Source organism: Halichoeres trimaculatus, unplaced genomic scaffold (assembly GCF_033239565.1).
Source record: "Halichoeres trimaculatus isolate MK-OKI-2021-1 unplaced genomic scaffold, fHalTri1.1 fHalTri1_scaffold_2, whole genome shotgun sequence".
In the NCBI taxonomy this organism is placed as follows: Eukaryota; Metazoa; Chordata; class Actinopteri; order Labriformes; family Labridae; genus Halichoeres; species Halichoeres trimaculatus.
Genome location: NW_027437180.1, coordinates 17,088,187 through 17,114,163, shown reverse-complemented (window position 1 = coordinate 17,114,163; position 25,977 = coordinate 17,088,187). Strand labels below are relative to the sequence as shown.

The 25,977-nt window shown below is 41.1% G+C and overlaps 2 protein-coding genes across 3 annotated transcripts; both read right to left on the bottom strand.

Annotated features, from left to right (window-relative positions):
• Window positions 1–819: 819 nt before the first annotated feature.
• On the bottom strand, window positions 820–14,883 carry dennd1c (DENN domain containing 1C). 2 transcript variants are annotated; one of them, XM_074685419.1, is made up of 23 exons: window positions 14,746–14,883; window positions 14,247–14,311; window positions 13,648–13,691; window positions 10,622–10,671; window positions 9,376–9,495; window positions 9,172–9,241; window positions 8,991–9,071; window positions 8,841–8,906; window positions 7,902–7,955; window positions 7,637–7,747; window positions 7,248–7,348; window positions 6,519–6,564; window positions 6,291–6,392; window positions 5,823–5,948; window positions 5,525–5,626; window positions 5,228–5,318; window positions 5,104–5,144; window positions 4,964–5,014; window positions 4,816–4,863; window positions 4,609–4,716; window positions 3,732–3,814; window positions 3,421–3,634; window positions 820–3,343 (listed from the first exon to the last, which is right to left on the bottom strand). In XM_074685419.1, the coding sequence occupies exons 1-23, from the start codon at window positions 14,760–14,762 to the stop codon at window positions 2,483–2,485; spliced, it is 2,652 nt and encodes an 883-aa protein (XP_074541520.1). In that variant the 5' UTR covers window positions 14,763–14,883; the 3' UTR covers window positions 820–2,482. The 2 variants fall into 2 exon arrangements, with proteins under 2 accessions (XP_074541520.1, XP_074541529.1); XM_074685428.1 differs by lacking the exon at window positions 8,841–8,906.
• Window positions 14,884–15,893: 1,010 nt separating this feature from the next.
• Window positions 15,894–18,915, bottom strand: LOC141802038 (tubulin beta-4B chain-like). The gene is made up of 5 exons (XM_074685440.1): window positions 18,713–18,915; window positions 17,720–17,828; window positions 17,528–17,638; window positions 17,177–17,421; window positions 15,894–17,094 (listed from the first exon to the last, which is right to left on the bottom strand). The coding sequence occupies exons 1-5, from the start codon at window positions 18,767–18,769 to the stop codon at window positions 16,282–16,284; spliced, it is 1,335 nt and encodes a 444-aa protein (XP_074541541.1). The 5' UTR covers window positions 18,770–18,915; the 3' UTR covers window positions 15,894–16,281.
• Window positions 18,916–25,977: the final 7,062 nt, after the last annotated feature.

Sequence of the window (25,977 nt, the reverse complement as noted above, 5' to 3'; positions counted from 1 at the left end):
CATCACCAGTGTTTGTGTCCACCGTGCTGTCCCTGCTCAGCCTGGCTCTGCTGCTGCTGCTGTGTGTTATCAGGAAAAAGAGACAAATGGAGGGAACGTACAGGCCGAGTGCAGAGGAGAAGAAACAGACGACAGGAGCCGGACCGGAGAAACCCAGCCTGCCTCTGCCGCTGCCCAAAGAGGAACGCCTTATTTAAGGATGCTATGAAATGGATTGAAATCACTTTCGCTTCCTGACACTTTGCAAACCTGAGGATCAATACCTGGTATTATCATATGTTACATGGATAGTTATTTGTGATTGCACCTGAGATCTTCGGACACACTTCACACTGCTGGTGCTGCATGTTTTCATTTTTGGGTGACAACATGGACACTAATGGGACTGCCAGCTGTATCGTCCGTCTCACCGCATGGAAAGAGGACGTGTATGAATGATGTTTCTGATGAGCTGAAGCGACCTGCTTGTTGTTTGTACGATGGTTTGTCTATTTCTACTGTAAACTGTATGAGTATTTATGATGCATTTCTATTTCACTCACTCCAGCTATGAAGGATTTTGATCAGAGCACCACTGTGACGCACTTTACATCATGAATTGAGCAGGTCTAGGTTCAAAATATAAAGCAGTATGTATTCCACATAACCAGACCTGTGCATTAAACTGGAATGTGCACCCATATGCACGCTCTGTCTTTTTTCTTAAGGCATGAAGGCACATCATCAGCGGAGCAAGACTGTTCAAAAAATGAAGTTTATTTCAGTTATAGGAATTCAGACTTAACAACAATGTATGGATCATCCACAAAATGTGTCAGTTTATTGTAGTTGAGAGAAAATCTCTCACACTTCATCAAAGAGCAAAAAAGCATCCACAAATTAAAGAAAACAGTTGTCCCTTTAATGTGCTTGATATTGTTGACAGGTCCCTTCATAAATACCACTGAATCACATTAAACACCTCAGTGAGGCACACAGGGTGATGTGCTCATGCTTAAAAGTTAACACACACTTCCTCTTTTCTGGAAACAGTTGCACTGTTGCTCCAGCTTCTTCAATATTGCTTATAGCTACATGTTTTTTGGCTTCAGAGCTTGTTGGAAAAACACACATAATTTACGATATTTAAAAGTCTGAAGGTCAAAGAACTGTTCTCTACAGCCTTTTCTCACACACTTCACTACTTATGTGGTGTAAAGTAATGAGTCAATACCCAACACAATTTATAACCTTTCTTACTGATAACTCTTTGGCATTAGATTTCCATTGGTTAAAGTCCCATGACGACACTAAATGATTTTCGGGAGCAAAAGGTGAAGCTGGATAAAACCAGAACACACATCACGTCAAGCTATAAGGGGATAAGTCATAATTTACGAACATTTAAATACTCTTTAAATAAGAAAGATGAATAACTTATGTGACTATTGCATCCTAAAACCATATTTTCCAATTGTTTGTAACATGATTAATCCACTCAGCAAATCCTTTTGCCTTTTGCCATTCAATGATAAATAAACTTTCACTCAAGCTTGATAACACTCTGAATATCACAAAGAAGCATTGAGAGCCAGCTGTCAGTAGAACAGGTGTGGCACTATGGCTAAAAACAGACCTACAGAACATGTATCTCCAAAATTGCCGATCCCTAGAAATCATCTGAAACCATGAAAAAATAGCAGCAATGTTACAGTTTTGTCGTTTGCCTGACTCTAGTTTAAAGGTGTGTCAAACTGCTGAGTTGTGGAGATGGCTGAGAGCAGAGATGTCAACATAGATGTTCCTGCATCAGTCCTATTCACTTCATCACTACCCAACTGTTTTATAATCAATAAGCAGGCCATATATTTGACCTTACTGTTGACTGAAATGTCCAGTTTCACATCACTTCTTACTTCAAATAGGCTGATGAGAACCAGAGGGACTATTTTCACTAGCTGTATAAATATTTTTTAAATAATAAAGTTGTCTTTGAAAAAATGTTTCATATCAGGTTGTTTATCTCTTTAGTTGATAACTGAGAAGAAAAAAAAATGCTCACACTTTCAGGTGAGCAAATCCTCTCTGCATTTCAGCGGGGTCCTGCTCACATTGTTGGTATTCCATTTCGCATAACTTTCAGCTTACTATTTACTTTACCTTACTTCATTTGCTCCATGGAGGATCCTCCATTAATGAGAAATGAGTTTTAGTAATATCTATTTGAAAACCTCCCTGACTTGATTTGGCATAAAAAATCTATAGCATCATAAAAATATATATTTTTTTAAATCAAAGCGTTCACATATCTGTGAGCTTACTAAAGATGTCCTGAGTTGAAACATTTGATGATGATGATGCACAACCTAATGAGTTTTACACCTTTGCATCAATAACCTTGATGCAAAATTCTTCATTCAGCTGTGAGAAAGTCTGGAGATGTGTAAATAGTCACTTAAAAAACAAACAAACAGAAAAAACCTGCAAGGTTTAGTTTGGTTGTCTAACCTTCAAACCTCTTCTTCAGCTCAGACACTTTGATTGGTGGTCGCTCCTCTTCCTCCTCTGAGACGTTCTTCTCTGATATATTTGAGTCACATGACTGGTGAGTTTGTGCATTGTTCCTGCTCTGAAACCTGTCCCATACTCTCCCCGGTCCATCCAGATCCTTGGCCCTGGACTTCAGCTGAAAGTTTGGGCTGTGCCCCTGAGACTGGAAGCGTGCTACAGCAGAAAGCACTTTGGGAGGAGTGGAGGTCTGTCTGATCACTTGCTTCTCTTTCTCTTCTTTGATGTTGTCCTGAGCTGCTGGAGGTACGGGGTCAGAAGGACAGGGATTAAGATTTGGTAGCTTCTTGTCCTGGTGTTCTTTCTCCTCCTCTTCTTTTGTTACATCTTGATGCATTTCACTTGTTTCCTCTTTTGTCACCTCACCTTCAGCCACCTCCTCAATCTGATTTTGCTCCTCTTTCAACTCACCTGCATCTTGATTCTCAGCTGTTACTTTCACTTTGTCTTCATCCAAACTCTCTTTCTTTTCTTGACAATCTACCATTCTCTCTTCCACTGACTCCACCTCCTGAATGTCTTTTCTACCTTCTGTTTCCTCCTCTTGTTTCCCATTTATTGTTGCATTAACATTTTGCTGTTCTTGTCTGCTTTCTTGCTCTCTTAATTCACATGCCACCAGGAGCCTCTCTGTCCCTTCCTCTTCCGACATGCTGGTATCCAGCGCTGACCAATTTGATTCCTCAATTAGATCTGATGGCTCCTCTGCAATTTCCTGATTCCAGCTGTGCAGACTGCCACTGCCACTGATGGACAGAGAAAGACTCTCCTGGCTGGGGTTGGCTGGAAAACCAAGCTTGAAGACAAAAGCAGCAGTTTTAGGACCAGAAAACACATAATCTGTGTCAGTGTGTCAATATTTCTTCTTCTTACCTTTGTGATGTAGTCCTGGTTGTCAGATCCAAACAGATCAAGGCTTCGAGTGCCGTACAGCAGGCCACGCTCATGAAAGCTGCGGGAACTGAGCGTATCAAAGATTTCCCCCAGCAGATCCATCTCCTCGGCATCACACAGTAAGGAGTCTTGTTCCTCATCTTCCTCCCCCTGGAGCTCAGAGCCGGGTTCAGGCACAGGTCCAGACACAGCTCTGATGAGCAGAGGTTTAAAAGAAGAGTTATCCAAAAGAAGATAAGAAAAAAACATAATGTGTGTGCTTGTCCTGTCTGTCCGTTTTTTGCTCTCACCCGCCCCATGTCTCTCCAGAATCCTTTGTGTGCTCCTCGTCTCTGGCTGCCCTGTGTTTGTGGACAGGTCGACGAGGACGTGACTGACATGCGGCAACATGGAGCAACAAAGCAAAGCAGCAACACAACATACCCCAATAGAAGTGACACATGGGGATGGATAACAAGGAAGCAAAACAGTGGTGCAAATAGGTGCGTAATGGCACAAAAAGCAGAACGTGCAGAATACGTACATTAAGGATTTTTGGATGATATTCATTTTAATATTTAAAGGTAGAGTCTGCAGGATTTCCTTTAAAAAAAAAAGTCAACTTTTCCAGGAATAAATCTGCTCGATTGTCTCCTACGGGCATCTATGCATCGGTGACTGTGTCAGTGTCTGCCTCAACCCCCTCCTCGAAAAAGCTACCCTGAGTGGCTGAGATAGTGGACGTAACACAGAGAAAGAAAAACACAACAAGTGAAAAGTGAGTGAAACAGGTGAAGCTTTTTCCTAAATGAGGGTGAAGCTTGGCTCAACTTTCACTTGCTTTTGGGCACTTGGTGAGAAGCACCGAATGAAGAGTGGAGCGAGTTAGCTTTCTGCTAACCAGGTATGTGCCAAATACTTGTGATTAGCTTGTGCTAACATGCCAAGTCAGGTGCACAACTCTCCAGTCTCTCCCACAGATAAACATGATGCGACAGGTGGTTGCTATGTTAGTGAGTGTGTTCACATGGTCACGGTTGGAGGCAGTGGGTGTGCACTGCTGCTGACACTGATCCAAGGAGGAGGAGCTCAGTTTGAATGTTGTGTTTTACTAACAAGTAAAGAAAATTCCTGCAGACACTACCTTTAAGCATGTTTATAAAAGATGTAACATAATGTCGACCTCACCATCCCAAAGTGCTGTGTGATTGGCAGGCGATTCTGCAAACAGTCTGATTGAGCACGACGGTGTGACACTGATCCTCCTCTCTGTAGGGTGCGTTCATCATCGTGGGCCTGTAGCACACAAACATTCACAACAGAAGTTAATGCTACAATAGAAATAAAGTAATATTTCTATAAATAGAAGCTCACACTGACATAATACTGACGCACCTTATGCATGAGCAAGTTTTTCAAACCAGACTTGGCGAGACCTTTGGCCTAAGAGAAATGTATTTGATTAAGGGGGTGCATATTTTGATATTACAGACTCGACTCACTGACTTACCTATCACATATAAAAACTTGGCTGTGCCTTTACCTTTATGTTTGCTTTGGACCTCATGTTCAGGATGAGTGCTCCTCCACCCTTCTGTTAAAAGCACAAACAACACCTGTTGATTTTTTTTCAGGAAGGTGAAAACAGACTTGAAGAACATTTCAAGGACTCGATAAATTTACCTTTAAATTGCCAACCAAATGTTGATATGACTTGCCTCTCACTTTAAAAGAAAAGGGATACAGAAGTATGAGATTCAAAGAAAGGTGAATATTGCAAAATGAGATGAATAACACATCTGCACACCTGCATCTGTCACACATTTCTGTATCTCCTCCTCAAAGAGATCATCTGGTTCCTTTCCCTTGTTCAGAGCCACCAAACGACTATCAATAAACTGGAGAAAAAAAACATAGTGTAGTTATTTGCTTTTATAATGCAAAATAGAAATGAAACAATTAAAAAAAAGTTTTCCTAAGTGTATATGCGTTTTAGCTCTGCTTCTGGAAATTTTCCATTTTATTACAAGTCCTCATTTGGCTTGTCCTCTCATTTGTGGTAAATTGAAAATATGTCCACTAGGGGGCACTAAGTGACTCGTACCTGTTTGAAGAGCTGTAAATGAACGGCACTCTGCAGGAACAGCCTCATGCTGGAGGATTTATGATCTAGAAACAGCTCCTCACTGAAATCCATTTCACCCTCCTGCAAAGAAACAGACAGATTTCTCTACTCTCCTGATCTGGCATCTCCTCGCTGTTAGCTGAGCAGTTTACCAGTGGAGCAGGATTTGACTGCTGAGCCAAACAGGCGCTCTTTGTAGATGAGCTCATGTTTGATTCTTCACCTAGATTCTTTTCAGGTGTTATATTTTAGAGTGTTTCCTGAAGAAGTGGTTCACCTGGTTACACTGCAGTGCATCCTTGTAGCCTCCAAACAACAGAGCCTGAGCGTTGAGGAAGGCCTTGGAGACCCCACAGCCAGGAGTCACCGCCTGACGCTTTAAACACACCTTCAAGCTGGACATCTGGAGATGTAATTCAACACACATTTTAACTGAGATACAGCATCCAGAACAGGGCAACTGCTGTAGCTTCTGAAATATGAGACCCTGACTTAGTTTATACCCATTTTAATAGAAATTATAATATCAAGAATTTATTTATGGGTGTAAGGATCAGAGGAACCAATTTTTGCACGAGTCCTTCTCTTATGTGTTTTACTCAGTGTGACAGGGAAACATTGTGAGGTGAGGTCAGAAGCTGGCTGATAATGTGCAGCGCTCTTGTACAGAGGGAAATAAATATGGTGTCTGTTTGTGTGTTTTATATACAAACAAACATAAACAAACATGCAGAGTATTGATTACCACATCTGAAGGTATCTTCTTCAGGTCATCAAAGGGGGTTTCCAGAGTGTTTGTGTCCACATTCAGAATGACAACTTCCTCCAGCCCACGGCTTCTCACCCTCTGACACACAGAGTTAGCGTCACATAGTAAATTTTATAAAATAAAACTATAAAATGAACAGTTTGGTTTGTTATGACAGTATTTGCATGATTTGTGTTCAAGTATAGTAAGAATTGCATTCTTTACCTCAGCAAGACTAGTGTGGACCCCTATTAGATAAGGCATGGGTGCACTGCAAAAAGTAAAGCAATCACACATGAATAAACTGAAGAAAGAGAACAGACAGGAGGGAATATGTGGGCTGAAAGGTAGCATGAGGGTGAGCAGATTGGTCTTGGTGGTAGAAAGCTAGTGGACTTGGCCAGACAGTAGGTTGGTAGTTTGGCAGTTAGGCTGGGGGGCACATATAGTGCTTAAGAAATTTATTGGACCATCACCCTGTGTTAGATGTTTTCCACTGCTGCCCTGAATTTATTGTATGTTGCCAGGATATGCAAGATCTTTGTTTAAAGCTACATCTTTAATGCCAACATTTAATCATTGTTAGCAATGATTTTCAAATGCACTCTTTACCAAAAAAAGTGGAAAAAATATTTCCAGATTTCAGTAATTAACTTATATTCCTGAACAGAAGAATGTGTTTTAGGGGTTTTATGTTATTCTTGATTAATTTGTGACTTCTCAGGAAATTCCAGTGTGCTTCCTTAAATTTGGGAATAATAACTTGAATACATTTAGAAATTTCTATTGTATTATTATTGTTTATGTTCAAAATGGTGAAATGTAGGAAATTCACTTCTGAGAAAGAAAGAGTCCAAATTTAAAAAAAAAACAGCTGGTAGACATAGGACTGGTAGTCTGGAAGATATAGGTTGATAGGTAAGTAGGTGGTTGGACAAATAAATAAATTCTCACCAGCAGTAGTCCAGTAGATGAGGAGGTAGGACAGGAATGAAGATGTGTTGCCAGCACATGGGGTACAACACAGCATTGAGAGCATGCACACAAGATGTCAGCTACACAAAACACAGAATAAAGAAGGACAGTTTTAGACGCAGCACGCAGGACACACGAGCCTGCGCTGTGGTCGACCATACAGTGGCCACTGTGCGACTTCAACACCACACAGTGAGCTTATTTGGTATTTGCAGTCAGCAGAAGCTGAAGTGTTTTCTGTTGGGTTAATGGGTAGAAGCTGCAGTTTCAGTATTACTACAGCTTAAGGTACTTTTTCAATAAATGATGTGTTACTGTAGCGAATAGTACAAAAAAGTGGGAAGTGAAGATCAAATCGAGGGTTTTACCGTGCTGAGTTTGCTGGCAAAGATGAGTATGCGTCTCTCAAACAGCATACTGGCATAGAGTTGGAGCAGGTTTCCCACGTCTACAGCAACTATCAGCTCAGTCAGGTTCCTCTGCAAACACACGCACATGCACATGCAAATGCAAATGCACACACACACAAAACACACATCAATCTGAATAGTCATTAATGTGCTTTCAAACTCCTATGCCAGCAGCAGAACACCAAATACCATCCCTGTGATTACGTGAGTTGTTTGTACTCACATTTTCAGGGATGGAGGGGAGACTCCTTGGGTCTGGAGCAATGAAGTAAGGGATCTGATCAAAACAAATAAAATGCAGAATTAAAGAAAACTCTTTGGGTGTTTCATTGAGGTACTTTTCTCATAGCTGATATGCACATTGTGCAGACATTCATAAATTTTTCACATTAGATTTTCATTCCAAAATTCTGCGTCTGTTAGCAGTATCAACCCATAATTTATACCATAATTCTTGATATTACTTTATTCTATCATGTTTAATTTTTGTTACCGTGGTAGTTTTCAGTACAGACACCCACTGAACATAGAGTGGGTAGCAACTTTCATCGCTGCTCACTTGAATTCTCTTTTAGTATAACTCTGTTACTCATGAACTCATTTTATACTTTAGTTCTTTTTTTGTTCGTTTCTAACTTTTGATGGCCCATAAATGTGGAGATTTTATTCCACTGTATCATGTTGGGCTGCTCATTATGTATTAAAGTAGATTTAATGCTAACCAGACTTCTCAAAACACAACTCTGCACTCAGACTCAAACATCAGAATGAGAATTTCCACTTCTCACTTATCAAAAGCAATCACCTCTCTTTGACCCCTATAAGGCCACTTGTCTATAATTTGGAATGAATCTCTTTAAATACAAACCTTCAAACAATAAAACTAACAGTGGAACAGAGACAGAGACATTACATTGAGACAAAATATTTGTTACGGAGTCAGAGCATTAGAAGATTGATTATGTGTTAAAGAGCAGTTTCATGTTAGGGCAAATCAAAGTGAACATTGCTGTAAATGATTTATTAGAAGGCTGTGTATGGAGGTTTTAGTCTGCACACATTAGATTTAGCCTTCAAGCAGCAGAAGCAATGTTTCCAGCAGGAGTTAGTCTGTTTCTGCCCAGCCATTATTTCAGGCCACACGACCTCCCGCTGGACTCACCCCCTCTTGTCGCTCTGAGAGTCCAACAGGATGGGACACCTCTGTGCTGAGCATAAGTTGCTCTCCCTCAGAGACAAACACAACATGCTAACCACAAACAGACAGTGTCAAGTGAGACTCTTGGTTCTTCTCAGCTAATCAGAGATTTACCATCTGCAGAGTGACAGATCCCGCTGCCAGGGGTATGGGCTGCTTGTAGAGCGCAGCAAGGAGTGCTTTCATCTCATTGGTCTGTTTAGAAGACAAACATCACAATGCAAATATTACAAATGTAATTATGTGTCACATAGAAAGAGTAATGAAGCAGATTCACACAATGATACAAACTCACCTGTCCTTTAGTGAGGTAATCAGCCAAGTTATTAAGAAGTTTGTAAAACACCTCAAACCAGGGAAGATAGCTGTAACCAAATATATTTGAAGTGTTTCTCGTCAGAATGTGCAAGGCGTGTCTCAATTTTGCATGAAAATAACATGCAAAGTGGAGTTTTAATTCACTCCTCTCACACATTTACACACCTGTATACAAACTCACCTGAGTATGCAAAGGCAGGTGTTGGTACTGTTGGTAAGACGACAGAAGCCAAATCGTTGGCATCCTTCCAGGTTGGTCAAAACAAAAGTAAAGTGCTGCACGGCCACTCCATCCCTCACTCTGTACAGATGAATGTTAAAGACATGAGCACATTAAACAACAGGCTGAGAACGACTGTTACCATCATGGATTTACTCAATGATTACTGTGCCCACATAACCTCAACTCATAACATACCATCAAACCAGAAAGCAAATGCTGAGTCTGTATTTTTAAATATGTCGTAATTTTGGTAAAATTGGTTGCTTTTCAGAGCAAATGAGCCTCAAATCATTAATTCATCTGGCCAAAAGGAGCAAGAGTTAAACCTGATGAGCCAGGCAAGACTCAGCAAAGACAACAGGCAACTGTTTTATGGAGAAAGACAGTTTTTTGGGGGGGCTCTGTCAGGATAAAGGATGGGTAATGATAAGATTTTATTGACACCAAAGCCCTTTTCAATTCCACTTATGGATCTGATTCTTTATTGATTCCCCCTGTGAATATCCTCTACACAAAAAGTAGGCTTTACAGGTTTTCTGTCAGCAGCATTTTATTGACTTTATAATAAGATAAATATGAAATTGGTCAATGGATGAGGCTACCTCTGGATACAAACAAAAAATAAAGTAAAAAACTGCACATCATGTGATGTAGTATTGTTTTATTGACTAAACTGAGCCATGTCTCAAAGTGGTTACATAAACACTTTGAGTTGTTAGGAACCTTGCCATAGTTATACCTAACCGTTACAGTGGAATTTCCCATGCACGTTAGCATCAAGCTAGTGCTACGTTTACTAACTCATTTTGGTACATTAGGAGATGTATGACATGTTAAATGTGTTGAAAATGAATCTCTTGTGAGAGAATAATGTACATTCAGAGTGTTCTTGGGAAACTTATCTGCTAAACTAAGATATCTGGGGCAGAATAGTCCAAGTAGGCGTAGTGTGAAGAGCGCACAGTTCGGCCCTGCTCAGCAGACATTGCAGAGGCTCATGGCTCGTTTTCCCAGTCAAATTCAAAACAAGAGTAAACTACACCAATAAAAATGAAAGGGCATGCTTGTACATGGTTAGCACAATACTCTTTATGAATCTGACCCTGTGACAGTGCAAATAGAGGGTGGAAATGATGTACACTTCTTGGTACTATTAGCAACCATAGTTCTCTGATAGGGACATCCATCCTGAATCTGTACTCACCTTTGAATGTCATACGGGAAGCAGAACCTGGGTAAAGTTTGGCGCGACTCCTAGAGTTACACAGAAATATATCAGCACAATTACAGTATAAAGGAAAAAATCACGGAATGATTAAAAAATAAAGGTCCCATATTATGCAAAATTCACTTTAGACTAGTTTTGTAACAGCAGTATGCATCCCCAGCCTGTCTGCAAACACCCCCGAAATTAGAAAATTCTTTTGTCTCCTTCTCTTGCTTGCTCAAGACAAAGCTTGCTTTCAGGACATGTGTGCTCAAACACGCGGAGTTGAGAGGTCGAAATCTACCCTGTATGACGTCATGATCCCCAAAAAAGTAACTCCCCAGCCCCGCCCCTTGTACTTCCCCTTCTGTGTAGCGCGTTTTTCACCTTGGCTGGTAGTGGCGAAGGTACGAGCTGAGCACGGCGGTTGCTCTGTTGGCTGCACAGACAAGCAAAGAAGTCTTTTTTTTTTAACTCCATCATCTGAGGTTTTGAAGACGCAGTGGATTAATTTTATTTTTGATGGAGTTGCACCCACAACAACTCATAAAATGTTGTATGTGTGTGCTCACCATTTCACTTCGTGCTGCTTTCTCAACGAGGGCCAGTACAAAGCAGGATTCACCAAGAACCTGAAGCTGAAGCATGGATCTGTACCAACTGTCCGTGACCCAGCTACATACGTGGGAGCTGTAAGTTTTACTAATTCATGTCGCTTTACTATATGCTCTACCTAGCGCGATAGCCTGATGAATGTGGTTTAAGCATGGCAGCTAACGGAAGTAACGGTTTGTAACTTAGTTTCCTTACACTACGTTTACACACATGAGAAAATAATACCAGGGGGCATTAAAGAGAAGATATACGGACATATATTTCACGTGAAGCTAGCTTCATATACATAATGTAATGTTTTGTTTGGACTGATGTGAGTACTTGTCGCGGTAGCCCCTGGCGGAGCTAATGTTGTGCTACAGGGTAGCTAACGCACTCTCAGCTGTCATTATGGACGCTATGACCACAGTCACCACTAATGTGTGTGTTACTGCTGCAGTTTAGCTTGCTTGATAGATGTCCCTCATGGTACTGTCTCGAAAAACTTACAGTTCAGGCTGAGCGCGGTTCTTTCTGCTCGGTATGGTCGTATAGCTCTGGTTAGCACCAAGCTGCTAACGTTAATTTTATTTACCTGATGGTAACTGCAGTAGTTACTAACCACTCAGAAACGTCCTGCTGCAGCCGTAGAGTTTGGGTTAGGGTTAGGGTTCAGGCGTCTCTCCTTCTGGGTCAGACTCTGGATCAAACTGGTATGACTGAACCACGGCGCTTCAGTGAGCCATGTCTATGCACTCTGTGTAAACAGTGCAGCATCTTTACGGGAGCAATAGGCACACCCTCGTCCAAAGAAGTTGTGAAGGAGGCGCGGTCAATGCAGCTCATTATCATTTAGAGCCACGCCCACAGAAACAGCTTGCTCTCAGGAGCGCTCAGGAGAGGGGATTTACAGAGTGGCTGAAGTCCAGGAAATAACTGTTTATTGAGGCAAAAACCTTTAAATTGACTGTCCTGGGACCTCTGAGACCTATTTGAACTTGTTGAAAAGTTGCATAATATGGGACCTTTAAAGTCTACACTGTAAGCTTTTCCTCTTTGGTCAAATATCAGTACATTTTGGCAGCTTAATATGCAGCTTAATCAAACAACTTTGAAATCATTTTCGTAAGAGTATAAGAAGACAATTCAATCCTCAATTTAGCAAGGACTGTTCAAAAACAAATTATAATGCTCTCTTTTTATATGGCTATGTACTTAAAGCTAATGAGTGAATCTCATTTGCATTTGCAACACTGTTAAGGCAGTAATATACAATTTTGAGCGTCCAAAAATCATTTAACAAGTAGTGACTTAACAGGGCTTGTAAATCATAATGGAGTGACACCAATGAACTGTTCAAAATGTAAAACTGTGTCACAATGAGGTGGTCTATTTGTCTACTTCGGTTGCAAGATTTCACCTTTCTGCTTTTGCCACTGCTGGTGCTGGCTCTTCCTACAGGGGTTTGAGATATTACCACATTATTCCTCAGCTTCTGAATAAAAGACTTGGGTTGGCAGAACAAAATGATTTCAGAAAGTACAGACCACAGGCTTCTACAAACTAACAAAAGTAATGATGTTGCTGAAAGGTAAGGGGACACAAACACTGATCTCCCATTTCGTGATCAGCCTTCCTAATATTATGTAGACCCTCCTCTCATGCTTTATTAGAATTCAAAATAATTCAAAAATGTAAAAGAGCCAAAAATATTATTCAAAAATGTAATAAACCATAAAATGTAATGTCTGACCCAAAATATAACAAAAGTGCTGAGCCCAGAATGTCATAAAAATGTAATAACTGACCCAAAACTAAGCAACTTTTTGCCCAAAATGTAACAACTTGTTAAAAATTGGGTTTTATAACATTTTTAGTGAGATTTCTCAGCACTTTTGTTACATTATCAATCAGTTATTATATTCCAGGCTTTATTATATTGTGTTAAAAATTACATTTTGGGTCGTTGCTACATTCTGGGCTTGTTGTTGTTTAGGCTTTGCTCCATTAAGACATGAGCATCACCAGACTTTGGAAAGTGTGCTGTGGTATCTGGTGCCAAGCTGCTGGTATCTCTATTGACCTGCTAAGCTCGTCAAAGCTTCATTAGGTCATGATTTTGTGAATACAAGTCAACACCATAAAATACATTTTTAAATGTGCTATTGTGAGCACTTTTCTCAACAGACCGGTGGTTTAATTGGGTTGCACTAAGTGATCTGACCTTTCTACAGATGTTTTGCTCTCGTAGCCCATCACTAAGCTCACAGCCCCCACCCCCCTTTACTGACAGGGAAACTGTCATTGGCTTGAACTATCTGTGGCCATACTTTTGTGACATAGTGTGATTGGACTAAAGCCAGTGCAAAAGCAGTGAAGCTAGGGTGGGTATCACAAATATGTACAGTTGAAGCAGATAGCGTGAGTACCTCATCGTTGAAGTCCTCTGGAAACTGAAACAGCACACCAGGATCTATAACAACAACGAAAATATAATGTACTGATACCAATACTAATCCACTCTTGCCAACATATTTTTGCAACCCAGAAAAAAAAGTTTCGGGGCACAAATTCACTGAAAAAGAGCAAATTAAATAATGACTAAATCAAGTTAAAAGTCAGCATTTCTAAACCTTCAGGTTAAACTCTGATTCTTGATATATTAGATTTCTATTACATGCTCCCATCTGGTGAGGCAAACATTGTGGTTGACTGGTCACATGACAGGAAGTGTGTGCAATTTTCACATAAGCAGGAACATCTCCACTTGTTACATATCATTCAGTTCAAACATTTGTCACTGAGTCTGTGTTGTAGATGCCAGTATCAGTTGATTTTTAGCTGTCTGATAAGTTGACTGTGGTACAGAGAGACTTAAACAAAAACAGAAAAAGAGTGACAGGAAGAATGTGAGGAACGGTTTTATCCAACTTCTCTATTGTCGACATAGCTCTGTACACATTTGAATGCTTCTGTACAGACAACACATGGTCAAAAAGGCACCTAAGGGAGGAGACAGAGGACTCACCTTTGTCTCTGGCCACGGGGCAAGTGGCTTCAAAGAACCAGTAGAAGGTTTGCTCAGGGTTTTGTCTGACAGGAAAAAGAGTCACAGCACTGATGTAACATATTATCAGGGGTAGTATATGTGAGTGAAACAACACATTGATGCTCAGATAGTGAGGGGATCTGACTTGCATTCATCATAAAACTAATGATTTAAACTAAAATAGAATAAGTCCCATAGCGTTTCAAGAACAGATATCTCTAAAGAGCAAAATCAAATGAAAAAAACTTGAGTAGAGTAGATTTGTAGTTATAATTCATTGAAATGTAAACAAAATCATCATCTTTGAAAAGAATACATCTATCATGGGGTGTATAGAAACATATAAATGGCAATAGAAATGCTGCAGGAAACTTCCTGTGCAGTTGTGAGAGGAAGTAATAAAACCACAAGAACAGAGTGACGGGCAGAGAGATGAAGATAGAAGGCTAGAAAAAAATACCATACTAGTTTAACTTACTTCAGTCTGGAGCCCATACTGTCTAGATGTGTGTGTGTCCATGTGTTTGTCCAGAAGGGAAGAGGCCTTCAGAGGGGTCTGTTTTCAAAAAGCCCTTCCTCTGCTCTTCCAGTGATGTAAATGAAGGCAGACGACAGCAGCAGCCGCAGTCTGCACAATCAGCGACAGAGTGACAGAACACTTCCTGATATCTGAGTGTATGTGATCTGTGTGTGTGTGTGTGTGTGTGTGTGTGTGTATGTGATCTGTGTGTGTGTGTGTGTGTGTGTGTGTGTGTGTCTGTGTGTGTGTGTGTGTGTGTGTGTGTGTGTGTGTGTGTGTGTGTGTGTGTGTGTGTGTATACCCATGACATGTGTTCAAAGGCCATCTTATTGATCTCTCGGGCTTCATCATCACTTCTCAAAAGTTTCAGTTCTCTTTGTCTTTTAAAAGTCATCTCATGCAAAAGACGCAGGAGTTATAGAGACACAAAAAGAAAAATAACCTGTTGAGAAAATTTTTGGATATTTGAAAAAAAAAAAAAAAAAAAAAAAAAAAAAATATATATATATATATATATATATATATATATATATATATATATATATATATATATATATATATATATACTTAAGACAGACATAAACATAGACATAGATATAAAGATATTCTTTTTTGGAGAGTGAACACACATTGATACTCACCCCTAGGAGACACATACAGTTTATGTGAACAGCTGCTTTAAAAGTTGTGTCTGTCTTTTCTTCAAAGCACCTTTACATTTTCCTTTAAGTAACCTTTTGAAACTGTCACAGAGCTGTTGGTGTAACAGGTGTCACTGTAGAAAAGAGGCAAGACTGTTTCTGCAGTCATCTCACAGGCTCTCGTAACTCACATTTCACACTGCCCCCCTGTGGTATTTGTGGAAAATTGCTGCCTGCACATGCCGCGCTGGTCTCCATTTTGGTTATCCTGTGACATCATCAGTAACAATCTGAATATGGTATCAACACAATCACTAGTCTCTTCCTCTCATGCTCATGGGAAGCTTATTTTACTCCAGGCACTGCTAATCAAGAAGTCTTACTCTCTAGATATGTTTAAACTCCTACTGTGAAAACGTTTAAAGTAATTATTGGTATGTTTCAAACATACAATTAACACGAGAGAATATTTCAACAATAAATTTATTTGTATTAATGGCAAATATGACAAGTGATGACATTCACATGAGTTGAGCATTTTTATTGGTCCAAGTATGAAACATAATGTTTAACATAAACAGAGAACTACCGACAAAAACCACAAGCACACTTGTGTTAGCTACCTCATCATGTGGTGTGAAAAGAGGGGAAAATGTAGTGTTGTGGGTCCTTCTCTGACTGGAGGAAAAGGGAAATGGAGGCAGGGTAATGAAACAGAACACAGGTAGAGAAAAAGGGGAGGAGGAGGAGGACAGTGTAACATAAAAAGGAAAAACAGAGCAGGGGGTGAATAAGTGGATGGTTTAATGCAGTTATGACTCGTGAAGACGAGGAGTGATGAGTGGTTTCAGCCTTAGGCTGTCTCATCCTCCCCCTCCTCCTCAAACTCTCCCTCCTCAGCCGTGGCGTCCTGGTACTGCTGGTACTCGGAGACCAGGTCGTTCATGTTGCTCTCGGCCTCAGTGAACTCCATCTCATCCATCCCCTCGCCAGTGTACCAGTGAAGGAAGGCCTTACGGCGGAACATGGCGGTGAACTGCTCAGAGATGCGCTTAAACAGCTCCTGGATGGCCGTGCTGTTTCCAATAAAGGTGGCAGCCATCTTGAGCCCACGTGGAGGGATGTCACACACGGCTGTCTTCACATTGTTAGGGATCCACTCCACAAAGTAGCTGCTGTTCTTGTTCTGCACATTCAGCATCTGCTCATCCACCTCCTTCATGGACATGCGGCCACGGAAGACGGCAGCCACGGTCAGGTAGCGGCCGTGGCGGGGGTCGCAGGCAGCCATCATGTTTTTGGCATCGAACATTTGCTGGGTGAGCTCGGGCACGGAGAGGGCTCTGTACTGCTGGCTGCCTCTGCTGGTGAGAGGGGCGAAGCCGGGCATGAAGAAGTGCAGACGAGGGAAGGGCACCATGTTGACAGCCAGTTTGCGGAGGTCAGCATTGAGCTGGCCGGGGAAACGCAGGCAAGTTGTCACCCCGCTCATGGTGGCGGAGACCAGGTGGTTGAGGTCTCCATAAGTGGGTGTGGTGAGTTTGAGGGTGCGGAAGCAGATGTCATACAGGGCCTCGTTGTCGATGCAGTAAGTCTCGTCTGTGTTCTCTACCAGCTGGTGAACCGACAGGGTGGCGTTGTACGGCTCTACCACTGTGTCTGACACCTGAAGGCACAAAACGCTAACGTTAATGAAAGAAAAAAGCAATAATCGAGGAAAATAAGTCAGCACAAAATACATGCTGTACCTTAGGAGATGGCACCACACTGAATGTGTTCATGATACGGTCAGGGTACTCCTCGCGAATCTTACTGATGAGCAGAGTTCCCATGCCAGAGCCGGTACCCCCGCCCAGAGAGTGTGTCAGCTGAAAACCCTGCAGGCAGTCGCAGCTCTCAGCCTCTTTCCTCACTACATCCAGGACTGAGTCCACCAGCTCTGCACCCTCTGTGTAGTGACCTTTGGCCCAGTTGTTACCAGCTCCACTCTGGCCTGAAAGGGAGGTGTGAATCAAACTTAACATAAACATCCTTTTTATGCAGAGTTGATGGTTCTAGTCTTAATTTTTGATTTACTGTTAAATAAACCGATCACGTACCAAAGACGAAGTTGTCAGGTCTGAAGATCTGTCCAAAGGGGCCGGAGCGCACAGAGTCCATTGTGCCTGGCTCCAAATCCACAAGGATGGCCCTTGGCACATACTTCCCCCCTAAACACATTTGCAATTGTCTTAACATCACAGCAGACAGGACTAATACATCTATAAACCTTCACTGATGCTGCATCATACCTGAAGCCTCATTATAGTAGACATTGATTCTGTCCAGCTGCAGGTCGCTGTCTCCATGATAGGTTCCAGTGGGGTCGATGCCGTGCTCATCGCTGATCACCTCCCAGAACTGCAGACAGGTTGGTGGATTAAAATAGTCAAAATTCAAATTACAGCTTGCATCTTCCAATATGTAGACATTTCAATTTGCTGCATTTATGGTACACTGTACAAGCTGCTCTGCAGGTTGTGGGCATCTTAAACAAGTGTCAGGTGGCGTTTATTTATTGGAGTCTCTCAAATGAGAGATTTCAAGGTCGGTCCAGTTAGAATTGTTAACTTGTCTGAAATTGACAAGCAATAAAAGGCATCAAGACATGACAGCTATAATCATTATTCTATGAAATATGCAGCTGATTTATCAGAAAATAAAAAGATTACCTCCTTTTATCAAAAATGTATTAATATTCAAGGCCATGAGCCTAAAATCAACTTCTTGTTTGCAGATAACTTTATGAAATGGGTGGATCTTAACCAACGCCCATTGACTGAAGAGGTGATGATGGCTTCAATAACACCATATCTGTTTGTGAGTGGGTGCGTGTGTGGTGTTGCAGCATGTCTGCCTGCCGGCGTTCCAGTGCATTCGGTGTCTGAGCCACACCCCTCTCTCTTCTGGGTGGATGCGCACACACATGCGCGCGCACACTCAAACACGAGCGTGCGATTATCTGTGCGTGAATTTGGCATCAGCGACAGCAGCAGCAGGGATGTCTCGGCTTGCCACCGCCCATCCTAAGCGATGCTATTGTACCCTGTCACAGTCTTACACAACACTCTCCATTCCACTGTGTTGACCTATTTACAGTTTCCCGTGCTCTGCGTGGCTTAACAGCCGACACGTTGGCACAAACACGGTTAGAAATATATTAAATTCACGCACATAAAACCCACAGTTCACAGGTACATTACTTGAAACGTAGGCGGCTGTCTGTGTGAGGTGTCCTATCATACCTTTGCTCCGATCTGGTTCCCGCACTGGCCGGCCTGGAGATGCACTATCTCACGCATGTTGTCTCTGTGGTGTGAGGATCAGGAAAAGAAAGAGAAACGGGGGAATTCAACGACGGACTCGGGTTCTGCAGCGGTACGGTCTTGGCCCTCCCGGTTCAGTCGGCAGTCTGGCTGAATGGCGGTAGAGGTGTAGTCTCTCTCCCTCCCTTCAAACCACGGCTGCGCTGTTCATCCCGGTGCTGCAGCATGACGTCATCTCCATGGCAACGGGAACCAGGCACAGCCGGAAAAATGGCCTGCCAGGACTGGTTTTCTGGTAAACCGGTTGTATCAGCATTCGCTGGTGTATATGCGGGACATGTTCAGTTGCATTAATATTACTTGTGGCTTAGTCATAGCCGCAGGGTTAACCGTCTAGTGTGGGCGGAATCCAAACACAATCACACATCAGTGTTTCAAGCTAAATCACGTTTGGCTGCTGGATGTGTTCTTATAGTCCTTATGGATACAACTGTTGCATCTGTGACACTGTTACCCTGAGCAATGGGATATCTAAGTTTCATTTTTCTGGCATTTTTATCTTTGCTTTTTCCTTCTTTTAATTAATCTGAAGTATCATCATTGATACTTCACATGTTGTGACTATTAACACTTTGAAGCCTCATAAAGGATGATTCCACTTGCTCAATGCTCCCAACAGAAGTGTTTCTGGTTAAATCTCAGGATGCATGTAAACTTCTGGTTACCGTATTGCTGTGCTGTCATATGTTACATTGAATGCATGTCATCCAAACATCCAAAACTGTTCATTTTTGTTATTGTTGTTGTGTTGTTTGTGTTAATGTTTCTGTTGATGATTTTAATTGTACTGTAATATGTTATGCGCATATTGTTTGTTTATGTCAGCTTCATGCCAACACTAGATTTTCAAAATAGTTTCATACATTAGGAGATGTATGCCTTGTTGAATGTATCGGATAGGAATCTCTAAGTGAGATAGTATTGTGTCTGCCCTAACTCTTACTTCTTTTTACATTTTACTTTTATAAAAGTACAACTTATAAAGTAAGACACGATTAAACTTACTTTAAAGTAGGATTTACCTGACGCAGGATGGACTCATAAATAACAAAAGCAAGGCTTCCAGCTCAGGCTAGCTAGTGTAAGCAAATTACCTTTAAAGTTGCACAGAAACTAAGACAGATACAATTTGAAGCCTCAAAACAATTTTCTACATGGTGTTGTACTAGATACCTGAACAATTCTCTGCACAGTATATAAAGACAGAAGACATGTTTCTACATCCTTCCACGATGCAAACACAAAGCCACAATACTCACTGTAACAATGGCTTTTTGCTTTAATAAATTAATCTGGAGCCAAACTAGCAACATTAACTGCTGGTAAAGCAAATATAATGATGACAATGCTCACTGAGACTGAGTCTCAACAACTTTAAAAGTCTGGATCCATTTCGTTGTTCAAATTGACCTAGGAGTCCACCTCATTTTCCCAATAAAACTTTGTTTCTGATAGCATTTAACAAAGTCACAAACAAGAAAACACAAATATTTTTGATTTTACTTTAGATTTTTTTTTCAGGGAGCTAAAACTTGAGATTCCTGGTGAATGGCTGACCAGTATGCAGCTAAGATGGTAAAAACACAAGAAATAAACGAAATTAGATGCTGACAAAAATTAAAGATAAAATATCATTAGGCATTTGCACATTACCAGAACCATTCAATGGTCAAAAAATAATAAAAATAAATGGCCCAAATTCTGGTCATATGTTGTGTCAAGCTGTAGCGCAGCCAACTGCCACTGGCTTAGGGCTGTAGCTAGTGTGAGTCACACTGAGCAATTTTGCAGTGTTTACGAACAGACTCTACCATGTTTAGCAATGTTTAATATAAAGCAAATCACTTCAGGGTGAGACAGGAACCCTCTGTGTTCCATGGTCCATCTGTTAACACAGAGATGGCTGTGGGGTTAGACAGAAAAAACAATGCCAACCATTTTGCCTGACTGAGGGGAGCGGCCTTGAATGCTTGTTGCCACGGAGGATTAAGAAGACAGGCTGATCATAGGCAGGTTGTGACAGGAACTGAAGAAAACACGGTCTCTGCCAACTGAAAGCAGTGTGAGAATATCTTTGATAGGTTTGGTTGCTGAACTGAGGCAGCTGAGATATGTTGGCTTTTTATGGTCCAAGAAAAACATGGCAGTGTTCACTGAAAACTATGCTAGATAACATGGGTAATACAACAAACCTTTTGATTTACACAACAAACAACTTTTACCAACTGCATTAAGTAATCCAATTAAGTCCATGTGCCGCATGCCATAAAAGTAAAAACTACCTGTATAAATGTCTGGTTTCCGTGCTGTAGCTGGGAGAAAGTCACAGGGTACACCAGTAACTCCTTCGCAGAGAGATTCTGCGAAAGAGCTCCCACCCCTCTGACTAATGGGATATTAAATGAGGTCAGTGCTGAAGACTGAGAGAAGTCAGAGCACATGCTCTCTGTGTCCTCAGTGAATCTGCGCTTGTACAACTAAATGAAATATGTCCGTCATGAGGAAGCATTTAGTTACTTTGTTTGTGCTGTTGCCCACAGCGACGGGAAGTCAGGGAAGGAAAAAACACAAAGACTGCAAGAGAGCAAAGGAGGGAGAGGAAGCTGAGGGATCATGGTCAGCACATAAAACGACATTCCACAACCTCTCCATTGAAGGTGTCATAGTTTTTCCAGGAAACAACAAAGAGGAGTTCGAAGGTGAATGAGAAGAAGCAGAGCTGAGAAGTAATCTCATTTTAAGAGGACTCTGAAAAAACCTGGATCCATTTGATTCAGATTCTTTTACATTTAGTTATTTTCCTGTCCTCAGATGACCTTTAGTCACATCAATGACTTCTGGTGGTGACTGCTAGTCACCACTCGGTAATGATCCCAAAACTAGAATGCTTGTAAGATTTGGGTGGAGGGATGAAATTTTACTTAACACACTACTCAAGAGACATAGAAAGACATAGTTCTAAGTAACTATGCAGAATTATGGGCATGTTTCAGATATGCAGGGGCATATCTTCAGTTTTACCTGCATCTGTTTTCAAGTTGTCAGGGAGTTTGGCTGTGCCATTGTTTCCAATGTGACAACAGCCAATGTTAGGCTTCAGGAGACAGTTTGGTATCACTTTATGTTTGTTCATCTTAGTTTTACTCTGTCAAGATTGTTCCTCCGTCACATTAATGGCTATAAGACTATTCTGTACTACAGGACTTGATTCCAGGACGCTGGTAATGGTGCAACAGACCACATTTTGATGACTTCTCAACTATGGTGTTGATGTTTATTGGTCTCCTGTAACTCTGAGTGTAAGATCTAGCTTTTTGACTTTTGGATCTGGTTGTGTTATCAAAATAATTTTTCTCATATTTTTGCCAGGCACCATGATATTACATGTGGATAATTCTATAGAGCACACTGCCAGAAAGGGCTGCATGAATTAGGTTTTTAAGACATACATGTCTTAAAAACCTAATGATGGTATATACCATCATGGGCAGATTAATGCACAGGCTCACCTAGGCTGCAGTCCAGGGGCCCCATGTGTGCAGGGGCCCCTAGACTCAAGGGGCTTGATTTGTATCCTATGTGATCCCTGCCTGATTGTCTCTCAGCTCCTCAAAATGACAAGAAACATTTACATATATTTTTTTAGTTAAATTATTTTCAATAATTTCTGTTTTATTAATTATTTTTTAATCAAATATTTTTTTAATCTTAAAGCATGAAATATACAATGGGCCTATGACTACCTTAATCCCCCTCTGCATACCATAGTAACATATTTTCAACTGAGATATAGGTAAGAAAACATTGTTTAAGTCAATATAGCAGTTGTTCTGTGTTTACCCCCCTGCTCATTTAAGTTGAGCAGAGCCAATACAGAAACACTGGGTTATTTGGAGATGGTTTTCTTATAAGTTGTCAGGTAACTGATGGAATATGAAATGTATTTTGTTGAGAATGGGGAAAACAAGTTGCAGGAGAAAGTTTTATCATGACAAATCTCTCTTCACCCTTTACAACATCCCCCAAAAGTGCAGAGTGAAGGGTGAGTAAAACTACACGATGCAGCCAGAATGTGTTGTCTCCACAGTCTTCTGCACTGAAACAGTCCTTACTGAAGGCTGTGTTTATGCTGTGCCTGTGATGACTGACGGGTGAACATCTGCTGTAGCCTGAATGATCTTCATCATGAAAAACAATCTGAAGATGCAAAACTTCTGCAAATGAGAAAAAAAGTGCAGCAAAAAGACAAAACAACTACACCGACACCATACATGTCCAAATACTGCATTTCAAACACACAAAAAATGACGTGCTTCAGCTCTTTGGAGGTTGCTAGGTGACGCAGCTTCATCATTGCATCAGTATTTCCACTGTTTTACTTGCTCTGACCTTTGCATGCACTTTTAAAGATCCATAATTGTGTATTTGTTGCTAGTTTTCCTGGTGAAGATTGTTTATGCTACAACAGATCGTTTGCTCTTGTTAGCCACCATAAGTAAAAGCTGGGGTGTGACCCACCTTATTGCTAAAGACATATGAGCTGTTACAGTTTAAAACTACATGGCTTCAAACATACAATAGTAACCCTGGGGTACCAGTTATCTCATGGTAATAACTTTAAAAGAAAAGAAAAAAATCCATAGACTCAAACAGAGCGAGCCTCATAGAGCTTCTGACTAAAGTGTCTTACTTTCTGCTGATCACCTACAGGACCTGTGAGTGTAAAATTAAACTAATGTAAGACAGTGAGATCAAAGTGCTTGCCTTCACTCTGGATGTTTTGAACAAGAAGCTCACTGTGACTGGTTACTACAACCACTAAAAACAGGAGTAAAGCTGTCAGAGTGAAGCAACTCAACACGTGCCAGAGGTTTGCAGTGTAAGGCCACAGATGGATAATTAAGGCTTCTTTCAACTTGTGCTTAAAAGATTCAGTGCATTTCATCTACAACACATAGAGAAACCCTTTATTGTGAAGCACAGTAATTCACTCAAGTGATAGAAGCTTTGGTTTCATCTTTCCATCTGCGATCCTAGACTTTATCTGGCCATTGGTGAGTGCAGTGTTGAGTGTAGTGATGAAAGGAAATGTAGATGCCAGGCCTAAAGCTAATGTATTCAGCATGTAAAGCCCATTTCTTCAACATCTCCATCCAGTAAAAGAGAACCTAGTTCTTGACTTGGCTGTGGCTCAGTGGTAGAGTCAGTCATCTTCAGATTAGAAGGTCGGGGTTTGATCCCAGGTCCTGCTGTACACATGCCAAGGTGTTCTTGGGCAAAAACACTGAATTCGATGCTGTGCCATTAGTGTGTGAGTAGGCTCAGTAATACTGATGGTGTTTCACATTGCGAGGATAAAGGGTTAAATTACTGTATACTAATTCCTGCATCATTTTCTAAAACAGAACTTCTTTTTTTGCCCAGTTTGACAGGTATGTTTGTCACTGTGCTCTAACAATGTGACATTGTACTGATACGGATTTGTTTTTGATCACTGCACTACACTGCTCCTCCAGCTCATGTTCATTCATTCAGTTCTTGAAATGAGGACATGTTCAGCTGACAGTCTGAACAGCTGTACAACATGCAGAACAGCTTTCATGGACATACAACTGCCTGGTTAAAAGCCAGTTTATCACCAGCCTAAGAGCTTTCTGGCACCGAGCCTGTAGTTATGACCACTGTAGTAACTGCTGCACACCACAGGGAGGAGACAGAGATCTTTTCTTCAGCTGGTTCAACACTTCACTTTCTTACCATTCTATCTTTCCCCTCTTTTAATATTTCTTTCTTTCTTTCTTTTTTCTTCAAATTGGTCCATTTCCTTGGTTATATTCAATGTGTGGCATTTTATGAGCTGTTAAATTTCAAGGATGGATATTCACACAGCTCAACAAAGGAGACTCTTGGGCTTGAATGCATTTTTCTAGGTAGTGAAGAGTAAATAATTCATATAATGCATGATTTTTTATACTCCCTGAGTTTCAGTTTTTTTCTGTTCATTATGCTAATTTACCTTCTTCAAGTTCCCCTGTGGGTAACTCACAATGAGCAATAATCAGGAGCAGATATTATTAAAAAAGAAAAAAAAAACTCTTGGGGCTGATTCCATTATGAGCAGCGAGGGAAACTAAAAGCACTGCTCAGTAGAGTCCTATCTGATCTGTCATTTACATTTTTCCATTACACCAAGAGCTGTCTTTATTCAGGATGACATTAAGTTTTAAAAGGGATACGCATGCCTGAGGAGGTCAGTGGGGGAATTGAAGACTCACATATAAGACAAATACGCACAAATTCACACACTTGGCATTCTGCAGCTGACACATTCAAAGAATGTGAAGTGTGTAGAGTTTATTGCACCCCCTAAAGAACATAGCCTAAAGTTGTGTATTCAAATCAAACCTAGAACTCCACGTTACGTTTCCCCTGTGGAGTCACAGTTGCCTTATGATCTCCCTCAGTCACTCTGCCCTCAACATGAGTGCATCTTCATCCGCCCAATACGTCCTCCAATTTTCTTCCAGTATGCTTGGTTAAGATGTCAGTCTTGAAAAGCACACATACACACACTTTCACATGCTCTAAATGGTTCCTTCTGCTCATAAATTTCACAGTTATTTAGATATGCTCTGCTGAGGTGAACACTCGTCCAGTGGTTTGTCATTTTATGCGAGAGCAGCCAGATGGATTCCCCTCATTATTGAGAGTCATAAAACTAGCAGGCTGGAGGAAACACAAGATCAGTGAAGAGGGTGCTCAGCACTTTAAAAGGACACACATGAGATGAATTACACACAAGCACACTCACACTCACACTCACCCACACACACACACACACACACACACACACACACACACACACACACACACACAAAGGCTGAGGAAAATGTAGAGATAAACACTTTCTAGCAAAAAAACAGGGAAGGGCGATCTCTGGAGACTCTGGGAAGGACACCTTGATTCACTTCCTCGTGCAGCCTATAACTGCTGATGAACATGAAATCATATGATGGGATTTTTGTTGCCTTGGTGTTTATGTGGTGAGCATATTTATACCCTGTAAAACAGCACTGCTGAAGGTGAATAAAAGTTAAATGTTACTTGAATTACAGAAGTCAAATACTGCAGGAACTTCACATATCCTGCTTATCAGAGTGACTCAGAAGTAGATGTAAAAATGG

Excerpts from the sequence above, each read along its gene's own strand:
- dennd1c (XM_074685419.1), bottom strand. Across the intron at positions 7,956-8,840 it reads TCTCAGAGCGACAAGAGGGG|ATCCCTTACTTCATTGCTCC; the intron begins GTGAGTCCAGCG and ends TGTTTTGATCAG. Across the intron at positions 7,349-7,636 it reads TTGCCAGCAAACTCAGCACG|CTGACATCTTGTGTGCATGC; the intron begins GTAAAACCCTCG and ends TGTTTTGTGTAG.
- LOC141802038 (XM_074685440.1), bottom strand. The coding sequence starts at position 18,769 with ATGCGTGAGATAGTGCATCTCCAGGCCGGCCAGTGCGGGAACCAGATC. Across the intron at positions 17,639-17,719 it reads CTACTATAATGAGGCTTCAG|GGGGGAAGTATGTGCCAAGG; the intron begins GTATGATGCAGC and ends AAATGTGTTTAG. Across the intron at positions 17,095-17,176 it reads GTGTGGTGCCATCTCCTAAG|GTGTCAGACACAGTGGTAGA; the intron begins GTACAGCATGTA and ends TTGTGCCTTCAG.